The sequence below is a fragment of the Mustelus asterias genome, chromosome 4 (assembly GCF_964213995.1).
Source record: "Mustelus asterias chromosome 4, sMusAst1.hap1.1, whole genome shotgun sequence".
In the NCBI taxonomy this organism is placed as follows: Eukaryota; Metazoa; Chordata; class Chondrichthyes; order Carcharhiniformes; family Triakidae; genus Mustelus; species Mustelus asterias.
In genome coordinates this window covers 75986386-76007776 of record NC_135804.1, presented here as the reverse complement: position 1 = coordinate 76007776, position 21391 = coordinate 75986386, and the positions used below count along the sequence as shown (strand labels likewise).

General features: G+C 44.4%; 1 protein-coding gene across 1 annotated transcript in view; it reads right to left on the bottom strand.

The window, feature by feature from the left end:
- The window catches only part of LOC144493129 (gamma-aminobutyric acid receptor subunit gamma-4-like), a 465743-nt gene extending 451775 nt beyond the window's left edge, over positions 1-13968 (bottom strand). Inside the window, exons 1-2 of the mRNA XM_078212032.1 lie at positions 13895-13968; positions 415-560 (exon numbers count right to left, since the gene is read on the bottom strand). Coding sequence (XP_078068158.1) covers positions 415-560; positions 13895-13968 — 220 coding nt within the window. The remainder of the gene's footprint in view (positions 1-414; positions 561-13894) is intronic.
- Between the last annotated feature and the right edge of the window lie 7423 nt (positions 13969-21391).

The following is a 21391-nucleotide window of genomic DNA, read 5'->3' as shown; positions in this document are numbered from 1 at the left end:
TCACAGTGTAAATTACATTTGTTCTAACTTCCTTTTTAACTCTTTGATGTTATAAAGTGTAAATTGTTTCCAAACATTAACATCTTACAGGCCAATGATAACGTGCTCTAATCTGGTCATAATCCTCCAGAGTTTGGATGATCTCTCTCAGTTCAGTCTTTAACGAATTTCAGTAAATAAAAATGGCCTAACTTTTCTGAACTCTCTTTACAGCTTGAAACTGCCCCACTCTGTCAATCTAAGCTATCCCTTCTCCATTGCATTCCTTTCTTGCCTCACCTAGAAGTGGACGCAGTCTAATTGCAGTCAATCTTCCAGTATGAATGCTGTGCCTCATCCCCCTGTGCTATGATGAGAACTGGGTGTGTGGATCATAAGGCACTTGTAATCAGTTCTAACAAGTCTCTCACTTACTTCCAACATCTGGCCGCAGTTTGTTGTCATACCCACTCAGCAGTGAGTTCAGAATGTGTGTTGCATCTGCATCTTGAGATTTTGGAGCCAGAACCCATGTCTTGTTCATCCCAACCTCATCATAATCTTCATCTTCAATTCTGGTGCTGTAAACAGAGATGGAAATGGAATATTTTAGGGATTGAAGAGTTTTCTCAATGTAAATATTTGCTGACAGTAGTCACGACTCCAGCTCAAAAACAATGGGTGTGCTTCAGTTAAATTTCTTTGCTTTTTCCCGATTGGTTAATAACAATTTATGAGAGACTTTATGCGTCAGTGGGTGGTAGATTGATAACAGCAGAGAAGGAGACTATTCAGCCCATCATGTCTGTGGGCAACTCAGTCAGTCCTGTCCCCTCCCTTTCCCTCATGTTTTCTCTTCTGATAATTATCCAATATTCTTGAAAAACCCACAACTGAATCTGCCTCTGCCACACTCTCAGGCAGTCCATTCCAGATCCTAATCACTCGCTGCATCAGAAAACTTATCCTCATGTCATTGTTTGTTCTCTTATCAACCAGTTTAAATCTGTGTGTTTTTAAAATGATGTGGAGATGCCGGCGTTGGACTGGGGTAAACACAGTAAGAGTTTTAACAACACCAGGTTAAAGTCCAACAGGTTTATTTGGTAGCAAATTCCATTAGCTTTCGGAGCGCTGCTCCTTCGTCAGATGGAGTGGAAATCTGTTCTCAAACAGGGCACAGACACAGAAATCAAGTTACAGAATACTGATTAGAATGCGAATCCCTACAGCCAGCCAGGTCTTAAAGATACAGACAATGTGAGTGGAGGGAGCATTAAGCACAGGTTAAAGAGATGTGTATTGTCTCCAGACTGGCCTGCAAGGAACGGCTTTGGATTAAGGGAATGCAGATTTGTCTGGAGACAATACACATCTCTTTAACCTGTGCTTAATGCTCCCTCCACTAACATTGTCTGTATCTTTAAGACCTGGTTGGCTGTAGGGATTCGCATTCTAATCAGTATTCTGTAACTTGATTGTGTGTCTCTGTGCCCTGTTTGAGAGCAGCTTTCCACTCCATCTGACAAAGGAGCAGCGCTCCGAAAGCTAATGGAATTTGCTACCAAATAAACCTGTTGGACTTTAACCTGGTGTTGTTAAAACTCTTACTGTGTTTTTTTAAAATACAGTAGAGCCCTGTTGTAACGGGCCCCGATTTAGTGCGAAATCGGATATGACGCGATCATGCGATGGGCCCTTTTTTTGCTATTTCCGGTTTAGTGATTTAATGCGACCCCGATTTAGCGCGACCCTGATAACATTCGCGATGACATTTTGTGGACCCTGACCGTCGCGTTACAATGGGGCTCCACTGTATATACTTACATAGAAACTAGGAGCAGGGATAGGCCATTCAGTCTGCTCGCCATTCATTATGATCATGTTCCCACCTTTCCCTCATATCCTTTGATTCCCTTCACTCCAAGAGTTATATTCAACTCCTTGAAAACATGCAATGTTTTGGCCTCAGCTGCTTTCTGCGGTAGGCACAGTAAGAAATCTCACAACACCAGGTTAAAGTCCAACAGGTTTATCTAGTATCACAAGCTTTCGGCGCACTGCTCCTTCAATAGGTGACTCACCTGAAAAAGGAGCAGCACTCCGAAAGCTCGTGATACCAAATAAACCTGTTGAACTTTAACCTGGTGTTGTGAGACTTCTTACTGTGCCCACTCCAGTCCAACGCCAGCATCTCCACTTCTGTGGTAAAGACATTTTTCCTCATCTCAGCCCTAAATGGTTTACCCCTTATTACATAAGAACCAGACATTATTCTCAGACTGTGACCCCCCAGTTTGGGACCCCTCCACCATCAGGTACATCCTTCCTGTATCTACTCTGTCTAGTCCTGTTAGAATTGTATAGGTTTCTAATTACATGAGATCTGGATGTCACTCAAAAGGCCAGCACTTGTTGCCCATCCCTAATTGCCCTTGAACTGAACTTGAGGCCATTTCACGGGGCAATTAATAGTCAACCACATTTGCTGTGGCTCTGGAGTCACATGCACACCAGTCCAGTAAGGATGGCCGATTTCCTTCCTCCCAACAAATGGGCTTTTACAACAATTGATGATAATTTCATGGTCACCATTACTGAGGCTCTCTTTCAGTTCCAGATTTATTAATTGAATTTAAATTTCACCAGCTGCCGTGGTGGGATTTGAACTTATGTCCCCAGATCATTAGCCTGGATCTCGAGTCACCATTATGCCACCATCTCCTTGTGTATTCAGGTCTTGGTCTTTCAACCAATGGGAAAGGTTTCTCTATATCTAAACACTCAGGCCCCCGGATGGTCTTTACTTTAATGCTAGGAATACAATAGGGAAGACTGATCAGTTAAAGGTTTAGACTGGCACATGGAAGTGTGATACTGTTGCTATCACAGAAAGATGGTTGAGGGAAGGGCAAGACGAGCAAATCAAAATTCCGGGTTATAGGATCTTTAGGTGAGACAGAGGAAGGTGTTAAAAAGGTAGTTAACACTATTAATTAAGGAGTTAATTACTACGATAAGGAGAAATTATATATTGGAAAGATCTTCAAATTACGATTTGTGCGTAGAATTTAGGAATATAAAGGGAACAGCCACATTTCTGGGAGTGTATTATAGGCCCCCAAAAGAGTCAGTGAGAAATAGAGGAACAAATACGTAGACAGTTCACAGAGGTGTGTAAGATTTCTTGAAATGTATCCAGGGGAGTTTTTTGTATCACTATGTGGAAGGCCCAACAAGGGATGGCACAGTGCTGGATCTGGTTCTGGGGAATGAAACCAGACAAGTGTTCAATGTGGCAGTGGAGGAGCATTTTAGCAATCGTGGCCCAGCATGGTATGGTTCAAATTTGTTATGGACAAGGAGAAAGATGGCCTGCAAGGAATGGCTTTGGATTAAGGGAAGGCAGATTTTATTAAAATAAAGCAGGATCTGGCTAAAGTTGATAGGGAACAGCTCCTTGCGGGAAAGTCAACAGCAGATCAGTGGAGGGGGGGGGGGGGAGTCAAAAAGGAGCTGGGGAGAATACAGGTCCAACACGTTCACTGTAGGCGCAATAAGTTCAGGAAACTCTGGATGTCTCGGACAATTCAGGACTGGATGAGGAAGAGGTGAAATGCTTTTAGCAAGTCCAAAGGGAGCAATTCAGCTGCAGCATCAGAGGAATATAGGAAGTGCAAAAGGGAACTTAGGAAAGCAATTAGAAGAATAAAAAGGGGACATGAAGGTTAGGGAGAATCATAAAATATTCTATAAATGTACTAAGGGGAAGAGATTAACCAGGGCAACAGTAGGACCCATTAGAGACAAAGGGGGAATCTATGTGTGAAGCCAGAGGACATTGGAAGGGTGTTAAATGAATACTTCTACACCGGTCTTCACTCAGGAAAAGGAGAACCTAGGTATGGAATCAGGAAAAGGGACTGTAAGGAACTTGCACAGTTTGACATAGGAAGTGAAGAGGTACTGGAGGGTCTGACGGGCTTAAAAATGGGCAAATCCCCTGACCCAGATGATTTGCATCCCAGACTGCTGTGGGAGGTGAGGCGGGAAATTGCAGGGGCTCTGACGCAAATTCTTACTTCCTCTCTGGGACGTGTCAGAGGACTGGCTGGAGGATGGCTAATGTGGTTCCGCTTTTCAAGAAGGGTGGTAGAGATGAACCAGGAAATGACAGACCAGTGAGTCTTGCATCAGTGGTAGGGAAACTATTGGAGAAAATTCTGAAGGAGGGGATTAATATCCATTTGAAAGGCATGGGTTGATTAAGGATAATCAGCATGGCTTGTCAGAGGGAGGTCATGCCTAACAAATTTGATAGAATTTTTTGAAAATGTGATCGAGTGCGTGGATGAGGGCGGTGCAGTTCATAGAATCATAGAATCCCTACAGTACAGAAAGAGGCCATTCGACCCATCGAGCCTGCACCAAAAACAATTCCACCCAGGATCTATTCCCGTAACCCCATATATTTACACTACTAATTCCCCTGATACTTAAGGGGCAATTTTACCTAATGGCCAATTCACCTAACCCGCACATCATTGGAGCATGGGGGGAAACATTGGCTCTATTCTCTCTCCAAAGATGCTAACAGACCTGCTCAGTTTCTCAAGCATTTTCTGTTTTTGTATGGGACTCTTATTTTTTGTTATATACATAAATGATATAGATGATAAAATGGGGCAATGATAAGGAAATTTGCAGGTGACAACAAGATTGGTAGGGTATTTAACAGTGAAAAAGAAGGTTGTGGGTTACAGGAAGATATAGACGGGTTGGTCAGATGGACAGAGCAGTGGCAGGTGATAAGTGCGAAGTGATGCACTTTGAAAGAAGTAACAAGACAAAGGAATATTTAATGAATGGCAAGACACTAGGAAACTCAGAGGAACAAATGGATCTTGGGGTACTTATTCATAGATCCCTGAAGGCAGCAGAGCAGGTTAATAGGATAATTAAGAAGGCATTCTGGACATTTGCCTTTATCAGTCGTGGCATAGAGTATAAGAGCAAGGAGTAATGTTGGAGCAGTACAGAACTTTGGTTAGGCCACAGCTGGAGCATTGTGTGCAGTTCTGTTCACCTTACTATACGAAGGATGTGGTTGCATTAGTGGAGGTATAGAGGAGATTCACCAGGATGTTGCCTGGGATAGAGCATTTGACCCATAAGGAGAGTTTAGATAGGCTTGGATTATTTTCTTTAGAGCAGAGAAGGTTGAGGGGGGACATGATTGAGGTGTATAAGATTATGATGGGTATGGGCAGGGTGACTAGGAAACCCCTTTGGTTGAGGGGTCAATCACAAGGGGGCATAGTCTTAGGGTAAGGGGCAAGAGATTCAGAGGGGAAAATTCACTCAAAGGGTGGTGGGAATCTGGAATGCACTGCCTGGAAAGTGGTGGAGGCCGGTCACTTAACGGCGTTAAAAAAGTATTTGGATGAGTACGTGAAACATCATGGTGCTGTTTTTGTAGTGCAGCGGGCCGGGAGACTCAAGCGGCAGAGTAGTGAGCTTCATGCTGCGTGCCACGGTCTCCACGAGTGTTTCACTTCAGCAAGGTTTACAATGGCTCCCTACTTCTGGGGAGTTGGCGGCCTGACCCTGCTGCAGTGAAGGGAACCAGGGAGGCTCCCCAGGAGGTCGGGGGTGAGGGGGGCATGCCCCCGGGTATTGCCAGCTTGGCAGTGCCAGCCTGGTCCCAGCACTGCCCAAAGAGCAAAGTGGCAATGCCCAAGGGGGCACCTTGGCACTGCCCACCAGGTATCAGGCAGCGCCAAAGGGGGGGCCTCAGTAGGGGATCCCGCTGCCACTCTGCATTCGGCAGTGACAGAGGGAGGGAGGTCAGTGTTTGGCGGGGTGTGCAGGGTTGCGGGGCTGGTCAGCGATTGAACTGGCCAGTGATCGGGAGGCCGGCAGTGCAGGGCTACTGCACATGTGCTGATCTCTGCCATGACAGATCGGCGCATGCGTAGTGGCCCACTCGCCACTATGCTGCCGGCCTTTTCAGCGGGAATAGGCCCAACTCACTGCATTTTTCGCAAGATTCATGCTAGTGCACTCCGCAATGCACAAAGGTGTGGGAAATTAATTTTGAAAATCCCGCTGAAGAAAAGACAGGATTTGCTCCAGTTTTTACGCAAATTCGACACTTAGAATTATTTTGGGAGAATTCCACCCCATAACATTCAAGGAAAGGGTACAAATGCTAGAAAATGGGAATCGCGTGACTTTAGTGATAGTTATTGTCGGTGCACACTCAATGGGTCGAAGGGCCTTTTCAGCGCTGTACGACTCTATGACATCCTCACTTTGAGGGAAGAAAGGGTAGAAAGTGTGGAGGCTTCGGCCACAATTTTCCAATCCTCCTTGTATGTGGAAGGATTGGAGGATTGTAAATAAAACACCCTTGTTTGAAAAAGTGGGAAGAGAGGAACCCAAAAGCAATTGGCCTGTCCGCCTAACATCAGTGATGGGAAAGTTTTGGAGACAATATTATCCAATACTTGGCTAGCAAATGGAAGTCACCACAGACTCACCCAATGGCAATTCATGCTTGATTAACACAAAAGGTAATATTTTTAAAAACATTTAATTTCTTCCATCGTTTTATTTTTCCACCTTTTTGAAATCTTGCTTTCCATCTTTTGCCACCCATTACATCTCCCCTCCCCACTCCACTAGGGCCATCTGTTACACACCTCAGGTCGTCCTTTGGCATTCTGTTTACCTTTGTTCTGCCATTTACACTGATTTCTCAATGGGACACTATCAGCACCTTTCTCAGCCATGATCACTACCACCTGCATTCCCTTTGTTTTTGTGTCTATGACATTCTTGTCAATCCTCCTCCCCCCAAGTATAAATATCACTCTATTTTTTATTGTCTTCAGATATGACAAAGGATCATCCAGACTCAAAGCGTTAGCTCTATTCTCTCTCCACAGATGCTGTCAGACCTGCTGAGATTTTCCAGCATTTTCTGTTTTTGTTTCAGATTCTAGCATCCGCAGTAATTTGCTTTTAACAAGGACGGTTAATGTAGTGCATGTGGAGAGGGGCAAGGGACAATTCAATAGCTTTTCTCAAAATCACAAAGGATTTGGATGGAGTAAATAAGGAATCCCTCAGGGTAAATTGCTCCAAATGGGATATAGGCTGCAATTGGATATTTAAAATTAGAGAAATAACATCACAGAATTACACCTTCTGTACTTTTTACATTTCTTCTGTCTATTTTTCTCTGCATTACTCTCTTTCGCAATATTTATCTCATTCATCTTATTAATTGCATTTTAGTTACCATCTATTTATAGATGGATGTATTTGATCATTACACTGTCATCTTTGGGAAATATTTCCCAATGGTACTTAATCTGTAATTCATTCAGTCAATCAGGGATGGCCCACCTTTAACCAGTTGAAAAATTCAATATAAATTCTAGTTACGTGAACCAATCATATGCAGTCACTGTTGTAATGCAGGAAATTAGGCAGCCAATTTGCACACAGCAAGCTCCCACAGAAAGTAATGAAATAAATCCCCAGAAAATCTGTTGAGTGATACTGGTTCAGAAATAAATATTGGTACTGAGGAGATTTCCTTGCTGCTCTTCAAGCAGTGGTGTGGGATCTTTCACCTCCATCGTACAGGGTTGACTAGGTTTCTGTTTAAATTTTCATCTGAAGGACACACCACTAACAGTGCAGCACTCCCCCACTATGGCCCTAAAAGTCAACCTAGACTTTGTGCCCAGGTATCTGAACTGGGGCATGAATGCACAACTCAAGAGATGGGCATGATGCCCATTGAGCCACTGGTGCTGTTATAGGTTGCTGTTCACCTCTCAGTTAGTTATACATGATCATTTCAATAAATGGTCAAAATGAGCAGCTTGCACTGTAACATTCATGGGGCAATAGAATGGATCCCACACCGAGCGGGTGCTGTTCACACTGCATCATCAACCCTCTTCAGAGTGAATACCTGCAAACACAGAAACACATTACGCAAAAACATTACAAATTAGAGTATCTTCCAGCAGAGGAGACTATCCAGCCATTATGCCCAAGCACTTTCTTTGACTGAGCTATTCAATAAAGTTTAACTCATCTGCTCTTTCCCCAGAGCCTTGTAAATTTTCTTCCTTTAACCACGTTCCAATTCTCCTATTCAAAGTTATGATTGAATCTGCTTCTACTGCCCTTTCCATCAATGCATTACTGATGTGCTTTTTCATTCAACTAACGACATTTTGATGCTGTCAAGTTATAGAATATTCATTGAACCACACTTCGTTTGACTGTAAGTCTCACATTCTGAGCTCCCCACTGAGGCAGCAGCTGCTGCACCCAGATTTTTTAAAACATAAATACAAGATGAATAGTTCCTTCCTGGTTCACACTGGTGCCTAAATTAGGTTGTCACACTTTCAACTGCTGAAAGCACCCACCGCAAATTGGAAGCAGACTATATATAAAGTTTGACATTGAAAACTCTCAGATAAAAAGACAAAAGTTCAGTCAGATGGAGGCTAACCAGGTGTCTGCATGAACTTGGTGCTAATTAATGGTGCAAATTAATCTCACAGACCCACTCATTCTCCATATCCCTGTAATGGGAGACTAAACATAGACTGGAACACCACTTTTTAGAACACTAACTCTGAGCTTCCGGTAGCCTCTCAGTTCTATTCTCCACCATGGTGACCCCTCTGCCCTCAGATAGAGTAGGGGAAATGGATCTGACTGGATTGCTGCATGGCAGGCCAGCATAGACTCAATGGGCCAAAAACCTACTTCTGTGCCACAAATTACTCTATGATGATTCTCCCAGAAAAACAGAAGCCAAAGAGAGTCGGGGGAGAACTCTCTTCTGATAGAGTCATACCGGACACAAAGGAAGATGGTTGTGGTATTTGGAGGTCAATCATCTCATCTCCAGGGCATCACTGCAGGATTTCCTCAGGGTAGTGTCCTCAGTCCAACCATATTCAGCTACTTCATCAATGACGCTCCTACTATTATAAGGTCAGAATTGGATTGCTGTAGACTGTGATGTTTGCACAGTGTTCAATACTATTCATGACTCATCAGATACAGAAGCAATCCATGCACATAGAATCACTACTGTGCAGATAGAGGCCATTTGGCCCATTGGGTCTGCACTGATTTTTTGAAAGAACTCTTTACCTAAGGCCCACTCCTCCACCCCTTTTCCATAACCCTGCACATTTACTTTAGCTAAACCACCTGTCCTGTACATCTTTGGAGGAAACCAGAGTACCCAGAGGAAACCCAAGCAGACTTGGGGAGAACATGCAAACTCCACAGACAATCTCCCAAGGCCTGAATTAAACCTGTGTCCCTGGCGCTGTGAGGCAGTGGTGCTAACCACTGTGCCAACGTGCCACCCATCAATTATCAAGCTTGGGTTGACACGAGGCAAGTGACATTTTCACCAGACAAATGCCAGGCAATGACCATCTCCAACAAGAGAGAATCCAACCACCTCCCCTTTATACTTAATAGCCTTAAAATTGCTTAACCCTCCTGGGGGTTACCATTGACTAGAAACAGCACTGGGCTAGGCATATAAATACCGTGGCCTCAAGAGCAGGTCAGAGGCAGGGAATTCTGAGGTGGGTAATTCACCTCCTGACTCTCCAAAGCTTGTCATCCATATACAAGGTACAAGTCAGGAGTGGATGAGTGCAGCTCCAACAACAAGGAGAAAGCTCAGCACCATCCAGGATAAAACAGTTTGTTTGTTTATAAACCATTGACTGCCTTTAATATTCACTCTGTCTTGAGGTAATGCCTCTTTATTTCTGAAAATATGATTTCAACCGACTGGAAATTTTGCAATTTGAACTTCATAGAATCATAGAAACCCTACAGTGCAGAAGGAGGCCATTCGGCCCATCGAGTCTGCACCGACCATAATCCCCACCCCAACTTCTTAACAATGTAAGGCCTAATTTCAATGTGAGGATAAGAAACAAACAAATCACCCTCAGGGGAGTGTGAGAGGGGGAGATACTTCCTAATATTCAAATACCTATCAAAACTTGTAACTGTCTATGGAAGGGATATTGAAACAATGGATGCCACAGAGAGACCCACCAAAGGCAAGGCTTCTAGCCACTTGAGAGAGATTGCGAGTGACACAAGGAATGTCCAGGAGATCGTCAGCAAAGGAACAGCCTGAAAGCTGCTCTCTCTCCTTCTCTCTGTATTGAAATAAGTTTGTCGCCCAGTTCGAGAAGCGAACTCTACCATAAACCTAGTCATCAACCGAGATCTCGTAACAATTGTAATATTTACTACATCTGATTGCATCCAAGAAACCAGCTCACTTAAATCAGTTACAGTGTTAAAATTAGCTCTTCAAGGAAAATCAAAAGAGACAACCATATATGATTCTTTGTTTTTGTTTTAGACTCTTTTGGGCCCTTATCTCAGATTTAGTGTGTGTGAGGCAGGAGGGAGGAGAGCTTGGTAGGGGTATGAGAGGGTTGGGGCAAGGATGATTGCACGAGGGATGAATGTTCGATGAGGAGACAAGGGGAATTATTTTCTCTCAGGCAGTTGTGCATCTTTGGAACACTGCCCCTGAAGGCGGTGGTCATTGAGGCTCCTTTGGCAGCATCTAGAAGAACAAGGGCAGCAGATACCTGGGAACATCACCACCTGCAAGTTCCCGTCCAAGCCACTCATCATCCTGATTTGAAAATATATCACTGTTCCTTCACTGTCACTAGGTCAAAGTCCCTCCCTACAACACAAGGATTGCAAGCAGTTCATTAAGGCAGCTCATAATCACTTTCTCAAGGGCAATTAGGGATGGGCAATAAATGCTGACCTAGCCAGTGATGCCCACATTTAAAGAACAAAGAAAAGTACAGCACAGGAACAGGCCGCTTCAGCCCTCCAAGCCTCCAGTGCCAATCACTGAATGAATAAATGTTTAAAAACTGATTCGGACTCATGCAGTGTTCCAGTGAAGCTTGTCGAAAGCCTGAGAAGCAGCACCTCATCTTTTGATTCGGCACTTTCTAACCTTCTAGACTCAAGATGAGTTCAACAATTTCAGACCATAATCTCAGCCTTCACTTTCCTTTTGCTTTGCTGATTTTGGCTTCTAGAACATAGAACATAGAACAGTACAGCACAGTGCAGGCCCTTCAGCCCACGATGTTGTGCCGAGCTTTGTCCGAAACCAAAATCAAGCTATCCCACTCCCTATCATTCTGGTGTGCTCCATGTGCCTATCCAATAACCGCTTGAAAGTTCCTAAAGTGTCTGACTCCACTATCACAGCAGACAGTCCATTCCACACCCCAACCACTCTCTGAGTAACAAACCTACCTCGTATATCCTTCCTATATCTCCCACCATGAACCTTATAGCTATGCCCCCTAGTAACAGCTACATCTACCCGACGAAATAGTCTCTGGACAATCCACTCTATCTATCCCCCTCATCATCTTATAAACCTCTATTAAGTCGCCTCTCAACCTCCTCCGCTCTAAAGACAAAAGCCCTTGCTCCCTCAATCTTTCCTCATAAGACCTACCCTTCAAACCAGGCAGCATCCTGGTAAATCTCCTTTGCACTCTTTCCAGTGCTTCCACATTCTTCTGATAGTGAGGACCAGAACTGCACACAATATTCCAAATGTGGTCTCACCAAGGTTCTGTACAGTTGCAGCATAATCCCATGACTCTTAAACTCAAACCCCCTGCTAACACACTACAGGCCTTCTTCACAGCTCTATCCACTTGAGTGGCAACCTTCAGAGGTCTGTGGATATGAACCCCAAGATCTCTCTGTTCCTCCACATTCCTCAGAACCCTATCTTTGACCCTGTAATCAGCATTCAAATTTGTCCTACCAAAATTAATCACCTCGCACTTATCAGTGTTAAACTCCATCTGCCATTTTTTTGCCCAGCTCTGCATCCTATCAATGTCTCTTTGCAGCCTACAACAGCCCTCCACCTCATTCACTAATCCACCAATCTTGGTGTCATCCGCAAATTTACTGATCCACCCTTCAGCCCCCTCCTCCAAGTCATTTATAAAAATCACAAATATCAGAGGACCCAGCACTGATCCTTGTGGTACACCGCTGGTAACTGGTCTCCAGTCTGAACATTTTCCATCCACCACCACTCTCTGTCTTCTATGAGATAGCCATTTTGCATCATTAACATTGGTGCCCCAAGGATTCCATTGATTTCTCTTCCACATGTAACACCATCTGAAATCACAGCATTAGTTTTCACATTTGCGTTCATGCCACCCAGCTCTAACTCACCACCACCTCTCTCGACTCCTCCACTGTTGCTAAATTATCAGAATGATCATCCGACATCTAGTAATGGATGAGAAGAAATTTCCTTGATTAATTATTGGAAAGATTGTAGCCATTGTTCTAGGTCCCTGCTCCAGTGTCATTTCCTATCTACTGACTTCCAAATGTGGGCCAAATGTCCTCCTGCTGCACTCTAGGGATTTTATTCTATCTCGTTACATGGTTGAGTGTCACATTTGCACCTTGGGACATTTTATTATGTTAAAGATGCTACAAAAATATAAGTTGTTGTTGCTTGAAATGGCAACTGTTCCTCATACTGATGTTAACAGCTCTCATAGCTATTGTTTCTTGTGCACTTTCTTTGGCCCTGAATGATCAACACTTTTGTCATTTAATTCCTCCTGTTTTCCATTCTCTCACAGGTCCTCCCTTTTATTCTTTTTTCAACCTCCCCCATTTGACCTACTTAAAACCTATTACATTTCTAACTTTTCTCAGTTCTGATGAAAGCTCATTGACCTGACATGTTTGAGTATTTCCAGCATTTTCTGCTGGCATTTCAAATTTCCAGCATCCACAGCATTTTTATTTTGTGTTAGTGCTTAATTCACTGCCACTTCTCTCACAGAAATGTTTACCTTGAATAAGTTCTACTCTTCTCTGCAACTGAATTTTCTTTGTCTCTTTTACCCTGTTCATCTTCATTGATTTCTACTTCTCGCGTTTGATCCTGCATCTTCCAAAACTCGCTTTCACAGTCACACCCCCTTCCTCAGAAATGGTCTGTTCCCACTTATCCCATATGGATTCCAGCTGAAATTTTACACTTTGTGTTTAGAATCCGCTCACAATTATATCTCCTAAACTCGTAGCATTCCTCAAACTACGATTATTGTACCATGCTGAAATCCAAACCTGACACATGCACAGCCATACTCTCCCTTAAGCACCAGTGACTCACTCAATCTGAATTGTGTCTTCATCTCATTTCCATTCGCATTCAGTATTTTAGCAAAAAGGTTTTTATATTCCTTTCAGATGTAACAGGTCTCAAGCTCCAACATCACATGAGTACTAAAACTCCTCCAGATCATTCTTCCCTCGAGCACCATCCCTTTTCCCAATCTCATTCTTTGCCATATATTCACAATACCATCTGATGCTGAACAATCTGACCACAGCTAATGATCCAACCTTAATGAACTCAGAGCTCAGTGTGACACTGAACTCTCTTTCGTCGCCTTTGCCTCCATGCCAATTTTGGAGAGGAGTCCTGTCCTTACATACCGGGCCCTTTTCCCCAGTCCCAATATTCTCCCTCAACCTGGACCCCTCCCTCTGGCCTCTTACCTAATCTTGATCTTTTCATTGAGAATTGTTGGCACGACATCACTCATCTCATTCTTCTCTGCTCCTCTCAATCTCCCCTCTGTATTTGCTGCACTGCATTCCCTCAACACTAACATTGTTACAACACCTGCAAACAAGGGTAACGCCATTGTTGTCAGGAGATCTGACCTCTACCATGTGGAGGTCAAATGCCAACTCTCCAAAACTTCCTTCTACATTCAAAGCGCCATGACCCCATTACCTGAACATCAAGCCATTGTTTCCAATACTGTTGCTGGCCTCATTTCCTCTGGAGATCTTCCCTCCATAGGTCATGGTCACCAACCCCAAACAGCCCATTTTGACCTTGTTCCCATCATCCACAAGATTACCCCAGAAGAATCATCATTTCAGCCTGATTTTGTCCTACCTTTACTCTATTTTTCTGCTCCTTGTGAAATCACTTTCCATCCACTTGTGACTTTTGCAATATCCTCTGTCACTTCAATATTTTCCAGTTTCTTGGGCTTAACCATCTTTTTGAAGCTCCATCCAGCACAACCCTCCTCTGTCTGTCACAGCATGCTCTTATATTGAACAATTTCTCCTTCAACTCCACTTACTTCTGCTAAATACAAAGTGTTGCCATAGAAATCCCCATAAGTTCAAGCCAAGCCTGCCATTTTGTGGGATATATGCAACATTCCTTGTTCCAGTCCTGCTCGTGGTTCTTCCTCATCTCTTTTTCCAGTCAGCTGATGATTGTGTCACTGTTATTGCCTCTCTCTCTGAACTGGAAAATTCCATCAATGCTTTCTTACCATGACATAGCCAGTTTCTTATTACTCTCATTTTTTAGTTTTCATCTTGCTGACCCTATAACCCTGGATCGAACCCAAACTAATTCCAGTGCTCCAGACAAACCCCTGGCTCGTCTCCTTATTGGGCAAACTTCTACATTATCCCCTTTTATAAGAAATAGAAAGCCATTCACTTGTTCAGTTTTTTAACCTTGAGGTTTAGTAGCAGACTATAAGGAGTGATTTGGAGAAATGAGATATAATGTTATTCCCATCCTGATCAATCAAACCTCAAAGCAACTCAACAGGAACTCAAAGCTCCATGTGCGTGGTAGAATATTTGATTGCTGTTTTCACAGTCTATGTTCATTGCCAGCACTCCAGGATTGTCTAATTATCCAATGGTTAATCTCCTGGAACCTGCAGCAAGAAATACCAGCAAGAGACGCCAATTCACTTTCCTCTACATGATTTCAAGAAACAGCCGAAGGCACTGGATACAGCAAAAGACCCTGGTCCATAGTGCAGTACACTTGTGCTCCAGTCCCAGCTGGTCCCCAGCCAAGCTATTCCAGTGCAGCTACAGGAGTGGTATCGACCCGACAGTGTGGAATATTGTCCAAGTGTGTGCTGTACCCAAAAAGCAAAAGAAATCCAACCTGATCAATACAACCATATTGGTCTATGCTCATTCACCAGCAAATGATCAAAACTGTTGTCAACAATAGTGTCAAGCAGTACTTATTCACCTGTTCAATGATGGTCAATTTGTGTTCTGCCAGGGTCACTCAGCTCTTTACCTCATTACAACCCTGGTTCAAACATGGGCAAGAGAGCTGAACGGTGAGAATGACTGCCTTTGACATCAAGCCAGCATTTGACCGAGTGTGGCATCAAGGAGCCCTAGGAAATCAGGAGTCAGTAAGATTCAGAGGGAATACCTCCACCAATTGGAGTCATACCTGGCACAAAGGAAAATGGTTGTGTTGGTTGGAGGTCAATCATCTCAGCTCCAGGATATCACTACAGGAGTTCCTCAAGGTAGTGTTCTATACTCAACTGTCTTCAGCTACTTCATCAATGGCCTTCACGCCATGTTCATTGATGATTACACAACTTTCAGCAACATTCGCAACTCCTCAGATACTGAAGCAGCCCATGTCCAAATGCGCGTCAGTGATAAGGAAATTATTGGAAAAGATTCTTAGAGGCAGGATTTACTCACACTTGGAAACAAATGTACTTATTAATGATAGACAGCATGGTTTTGTGCAGGGGAGGTCGTGCCTCATTAACTTGATCGAGCTTTTCGAGGGAGTGACAAAGATGATAGATGAGGGAAAGGCAGTGGATGTTGTATATGTGGACTTCAGTAAAGCCTTTGACAAGGTGCCACATGGTAGACTGGTACAAAAGGTGAAGTCACACGGGATCAGAGGAGAGCTGGCAAGATGGATACAGAACTGGCTTGGCCATAGAAGGCAGAGGGTATCTGTAGAGGGGTGCTTTTTTGAATGGAAGGCTATTCCACAGGGATCATTCTGGGACCTTTGTTGTTCTTAGTATATATAAATGATTTGGAGGAAAATGTCTGATTAGTAACTTCGCAGATGGCACAAAAATTGGGGGAGTTGTGCATAGTGAAGAGGATCATCAGAGGATACAGCAGGATATCGACCAGTTGGAGACTTGAGAAGAGAAATGGCAGATGGAGTTTAATCCGGAAAAATGTGAGGTAATGCATTTTGGAAGGTCCAATGTATGTAGGAATTATACAGTAAATGGTAGAACTCTTAGGAGTATTGACATGCAGAGAGATCTGGGCGTACATGTCCACTGATCACTGAAAGTGGCAACACAGGTGGATAAGGTAGTCAAGAAGGCAAACAGTATGCTTGCCTTTTTCAGTCGGGGCATTGAGTATAAAAGTTCGCAGGTCATGCTGCAGCTGTACAGAACCTTAGTTAGGCCTCATATGGAATATTGTGTACAATTGTGGTCGCCACACTATCAGAAGGATGTGGATGCTTTGGAGATGGTACAGAAGAGGTTCACCAGGATGTTGCCTGGTCTGGAGGGTATTAGCTATGAGGAGAGGTTGGATAAAATCGGTTTGTTCTCACTGGAACGACGGAGGTTGAAGGATAACCTGGTAGAGGTTTACAAGATTATGAGTGGCATGGACAAAGTGGATAGTCAGATGCTCTTTCCTAGGATAGAAAAGTCAAGTACTAGAGAACATAGATTTAAGGCGCGTGGGAAAAGTTTAGAGGAGATGTGCGAGGAAAGTTATTTTTTAAACACAGAGGGCGGTTAATGTCTGGAATGCCCTGCCTGGGGAAATTTGATTTGATTTGATTTATTATTGTCACATGTATTAACATAGTGAGAAGTATTGTTTCTTGCATGCTATACAGACAAAGCATACCGTTCATAGAGAAGGAAATGAGAGAGTGCAGAATGTAGTGTTATAGTCATAGCTAGGGTGTAGAAAAAGATCAACTTAATGCAAGGTAAGTCCATTCAAAAGTCTGACAGCAGCAGGGAAGAAGCTGTTCTTGAGTCAGTTGGTACGTGACCTCAGACTTTTGTATCTTTTTCCCGAAGGAAGAAGATAGAAGAGAGAATGTCTGGGGTGCGTGGGGTCCTTAATTATGCTGGCTGCTTTGCCAAGGCAGCGGGAAGTGTAGACAGAGTCAATGGATGGGAGGCTGGTTTGCTTAATGGATTGGGCTACATTCACAACCTTTTATACTCCTTGCAGTCTTGGGCAGAGCAGGAGCCATACCAAGCTTTGATACAACCAGAAAGAATGCTTTCTGTGGTGCATCTGTAAAAGTTGGTGAGAGTCGTAGCTGACATGCCAAATTTCCTTCGTCTTCTGAGAAAGTAGAGGCGTTGGTGGCTTTCTTAACTATAGTGTCAGCATGTGAGGACCAGATCAGGTTGTTGGTGATCTGGGCATCTAAAAACTTGAAGCTCTTGAACCTTTCTACTTCATCCCTGTTGATGTCGACAGGGGCATGTTCTCCTTTACGCTTCCTGAAGTCAATGACAATCTCCTTTGTTTTGTTGACATTGAGGGAGAGATTATTGTTGCCGCACTAGTTCACCAGATTCTCTATCTCATTCCTGTACTCTGTCTCGTCATTGTTGAGATCTGACCCACTACGGTGGTGTCGTCGGCAAACTTGAAAATTGAATTGGAGGGGAATTTGGCCACACAGCCATAGATGTATAAGGAGTATAGAAGGGGGCTGAGAACACAGCCTTGTGGGGCACTGGTGCTGAGGATGATCATGAAGGAGGTGTTGTACCTATCCTTACTGATTGTGATCTGTGAGTTAGCAAGTTCAGGGTCCAGTCGCAGAGGGAGGTGCCAAGGCCCTGACCACGGAGTTTGGAGATGAGTTTCATGGGAATAATGGTGTTGAAGGTTGAACTGTAGTCAATAAATAGGAGTCTGACATAGGTGTCCTTGTTATCTAGGTGTTCCAAGGTTGAGCGCAGGGCCAGGCAGATGGCATTTGCTGTGGACCTGTTGCGGCGGTAGGTGAAATGTCGTGGATCCAGGTAGTCCGGGAGGCTGGATTCGATTTGTGCCATGACTAGCCTTTCGAAGCATTTCATAATGATGGATGCCAGAGCCACCGGCCGATAGTCATTAAGGCACGCTGCTTGGTTTTTATTAGGTACCGGGATGATGGTCGTCTTCTTGAAGCAGATAGGGACCTCAGATTGTTGTAAAGAGAGGTTGAAGATGTCTGTAAATACCAGTTGATCCACGCAGGATCTGAGTGCTCGTCCGGGTACCTCATCCGGGCCAGTCGCTTTCTGTGGGTTGACCTTCGAGAAAACTGCTCTGATATCTGCGTTGGTGACCCCAGATTCAGGTTCATCCAGGCCTTCCAGGGTAGAGGGCACGCTCTCGCTGACCTCTTGCTCAAAACGGGCGTAGAATGCATTGAGCTCATCAGGGAGGGGTGCGTTGGAGCCGCCGATTTTACATGCCTTCGTCTTGCAGACCTTGCCATAGTCAGCAGGGGTCGGTGTGGCTAGCCTGGGACTCTAGCTTGGTCTGGTACTGTCTTTTGGCATCTTTGATGGATCTCCTTAGATTGTATCTGGCTTCCTTGCATAGGTCAGTGTCGCCTGACTTGAAAGCCTCAGACCTGGGCTTCAGCAAGCAGTGGATATCTCTGTTCATCCATGGTTTCCAGTTGGGGAACACATGGATTTGCTTCTTTGGCACACAGTCGTCTACACACTTACTGATGAAGTCAGTTACTGTGGTGGCGTACTCGTTCAGGCTGGTCGCAGAGTTTTTAAATACTGACCAGTCCACTGACTCCAAGCAGTCCCTTCGGAGATCATCCGATTCCTCAGACCAACATTGCACGACTTTCTTTGATGGATTCTTCCGCTTCAGTTTTTGCTTGTAAGCGGGGAGCAGGAGCACAGCCTTGTGGTCTGATTTGCCAAAGTGTGGATGGGCGATAGAGCGGTAGGCATGTTTGATATTTGTGTAGCAGTGGTCTAGGATGTTTGGGCCTCTGGTGGAACAGGAGACGTGTTGGTGATAACTTGGTAGTACGCTCTTGAGCTCGGCCTGATTGAAGTTCCCGGCCACGATGAACAAGGACCTGGGATGTTTCATCTCAAGGCTATTCGTAGTATGTATATTTCGTCCAGCGCGATCTTCATCCGCCTGGGGTGGGATGTAAATTGCCATCAGGATAATGGAGGTGAACTCCCACGGAAGGTAGTAGGGGCAGCATGTTAGCATCAGGTATTCTAGCTCTGGGGAGCAGAAAGTTGCCAGTGTTGTTACGTCTAGGCACCATGAGGTGTTGATTAGGAAGCCGACCCCACCTCCCCTAGCCTTGCCTGAGGCCGCTGTACGGTCCATTCGATGGATTGAGAAGCCCTCTGGAGACTGAAGATGGTGGGAGCAGGTACAATAGCTGCATTTAAGGGGCATCTAGACAATTACATGAATAGGATGGGAATGGAAGGATACGGACTCCATAAGTGTATATGGTTTCAGTTTAGGCAGACATCATGATTGGCGCAGACTTGGAGGGCCAAAGGGCCTGTTCCTGTGCTGTACTGTTCTTTTTTCTTTGTTTGTAGCAAGATCTGGACAGTATCCATGATTGGGCTGACAAGTGCCAAGTAACATTTGTGGCACACAAATACCAGGAAATGACCATCTCCAACATTAGAGACATTAGTCATCACTCCTTGATATTCAATGGCATTACCATTGCTGAACTCCACACTATCAATATCCTGGGGGTTACCATTGACTAGAAACTGAACTGGACTAGCCATATCAATACTGTGGTTACCAGAGCAGGTCAGAGGCTGGGAATTTAGCGGTGAGTAACTCACTTCCTGACTCCCAAAGCCTGTCCACCATCTATAAGTCAGGAGTGTAATGGAATACTCTCCATTTGCCTGCAGCTCCAACAACAATTTATTACAGCACCTATATTGTAATGAAATATTCCAAAGCACATCAAAGGAGCATTGCAGAGTATGACATTGAGTCACATAAGTTAATATTAGGCAGCTGACCAAAAACTTGGTCAGATAGGTAGGTTTCAAGAAATGTCTTCAAGGAGCAAAGTGAATTAGAGAAATGGAGAGGTTTAGGGAGGGAATTCCCGATCTGCGGGCCGAGACTGAAGGCAGGCACTAATGATGGAGTAATTAAAATCAGGGATACACAAGAGGCCAGAATTAGAGGATATCTCAGAGGGTTGTGGGACAGGGAAAGGATTGTAGAGCTGAGGATGAGGAGAGGCCACGGATAGATTTGTAAACAAGGATGAGAATTTTTAATGATTTGATTCAATAAACTGGGATGGTTCTCCCTGGAAAGACGGAGGCTGAGGGATGACCTGAAGAAGTTTATAAAATTATGAGAAGTATAGATATGGTTAACAGTTGGAAGCTTTTTCCCAGGGCAGAAATGATAATTGCAAAGGGCACAAGTTCAAGATAAGGGAGGGGGGAAGGTTCAGTGGAGTTGTGCGGGGAAAGTTTTTTTACACGGAGGGTGGTGGGGGCCTGGAATGCATTGCCAAATGAGGTGGTTGAAACAATTATGTTAGCCACATGTAAGAGTTATCTTGATAGGCATATGAACAAATGGGAAATAGGGAGATATAAGCGGTTGGTCTCAATAGGACAACATGATCAGTGCAGGCTTGGAGGGCTGAAAGGCCTGTTCCTGTGCTGTACTGTTCTTCATTCAAATCATTGATTGACTGGGAGCCAATATCGATCAGCAAGCATGGAGGTGATGGGGGAATGGGACTGGGCAAGTTAAGACAGGCAGTAGAGTGTTAGATGGCCTCAAGATCATTGAAAGATCATAGAAACCCTACAGTGCAGAAAGAGACCATCTGGCCCATCGAGTCTGCACTGACCACAATCCCACCCAGGCCCTACCCACATATCCCTGCACATTTACCCGCTAACCCACGAATCTCAGGACACTAAGGGGCAATTTTAGCATGGTCGATCGACCTAACCCGCACATCTTTGGACTGTGGGAGGAAACCGGAGCGCCCGGAGGAAACCCACGCAGACACGAGGAGAATGTGCAAACTCCACACAGGCAGTGACCCAAGCCAGGAATCGAACCCAGGTCCCTGGAGCTGTGAAGCAGCAGTGCTAACCACTGTGCTACCGTGCCGCCCCTTTTGGATCTTTAATACCATCCATGACAAGGCAGCGTGTCTATCCAGATAAGTCTTAAATGTCGCTAACGTGTCTGCCTCAACAACCTCACTTGGCAGTGCATTTTGGTATGGTCAATTGATCATCATTCTATCCATCATTTCGAACATTTCATTCTCTTCACTGCTGATGCACAAAATGCACTGCCATAACTCACCAAGGCTTCTTCAGCAGCATCTTCCAAACCTGCAACCTCTGGTTTCTAGAAG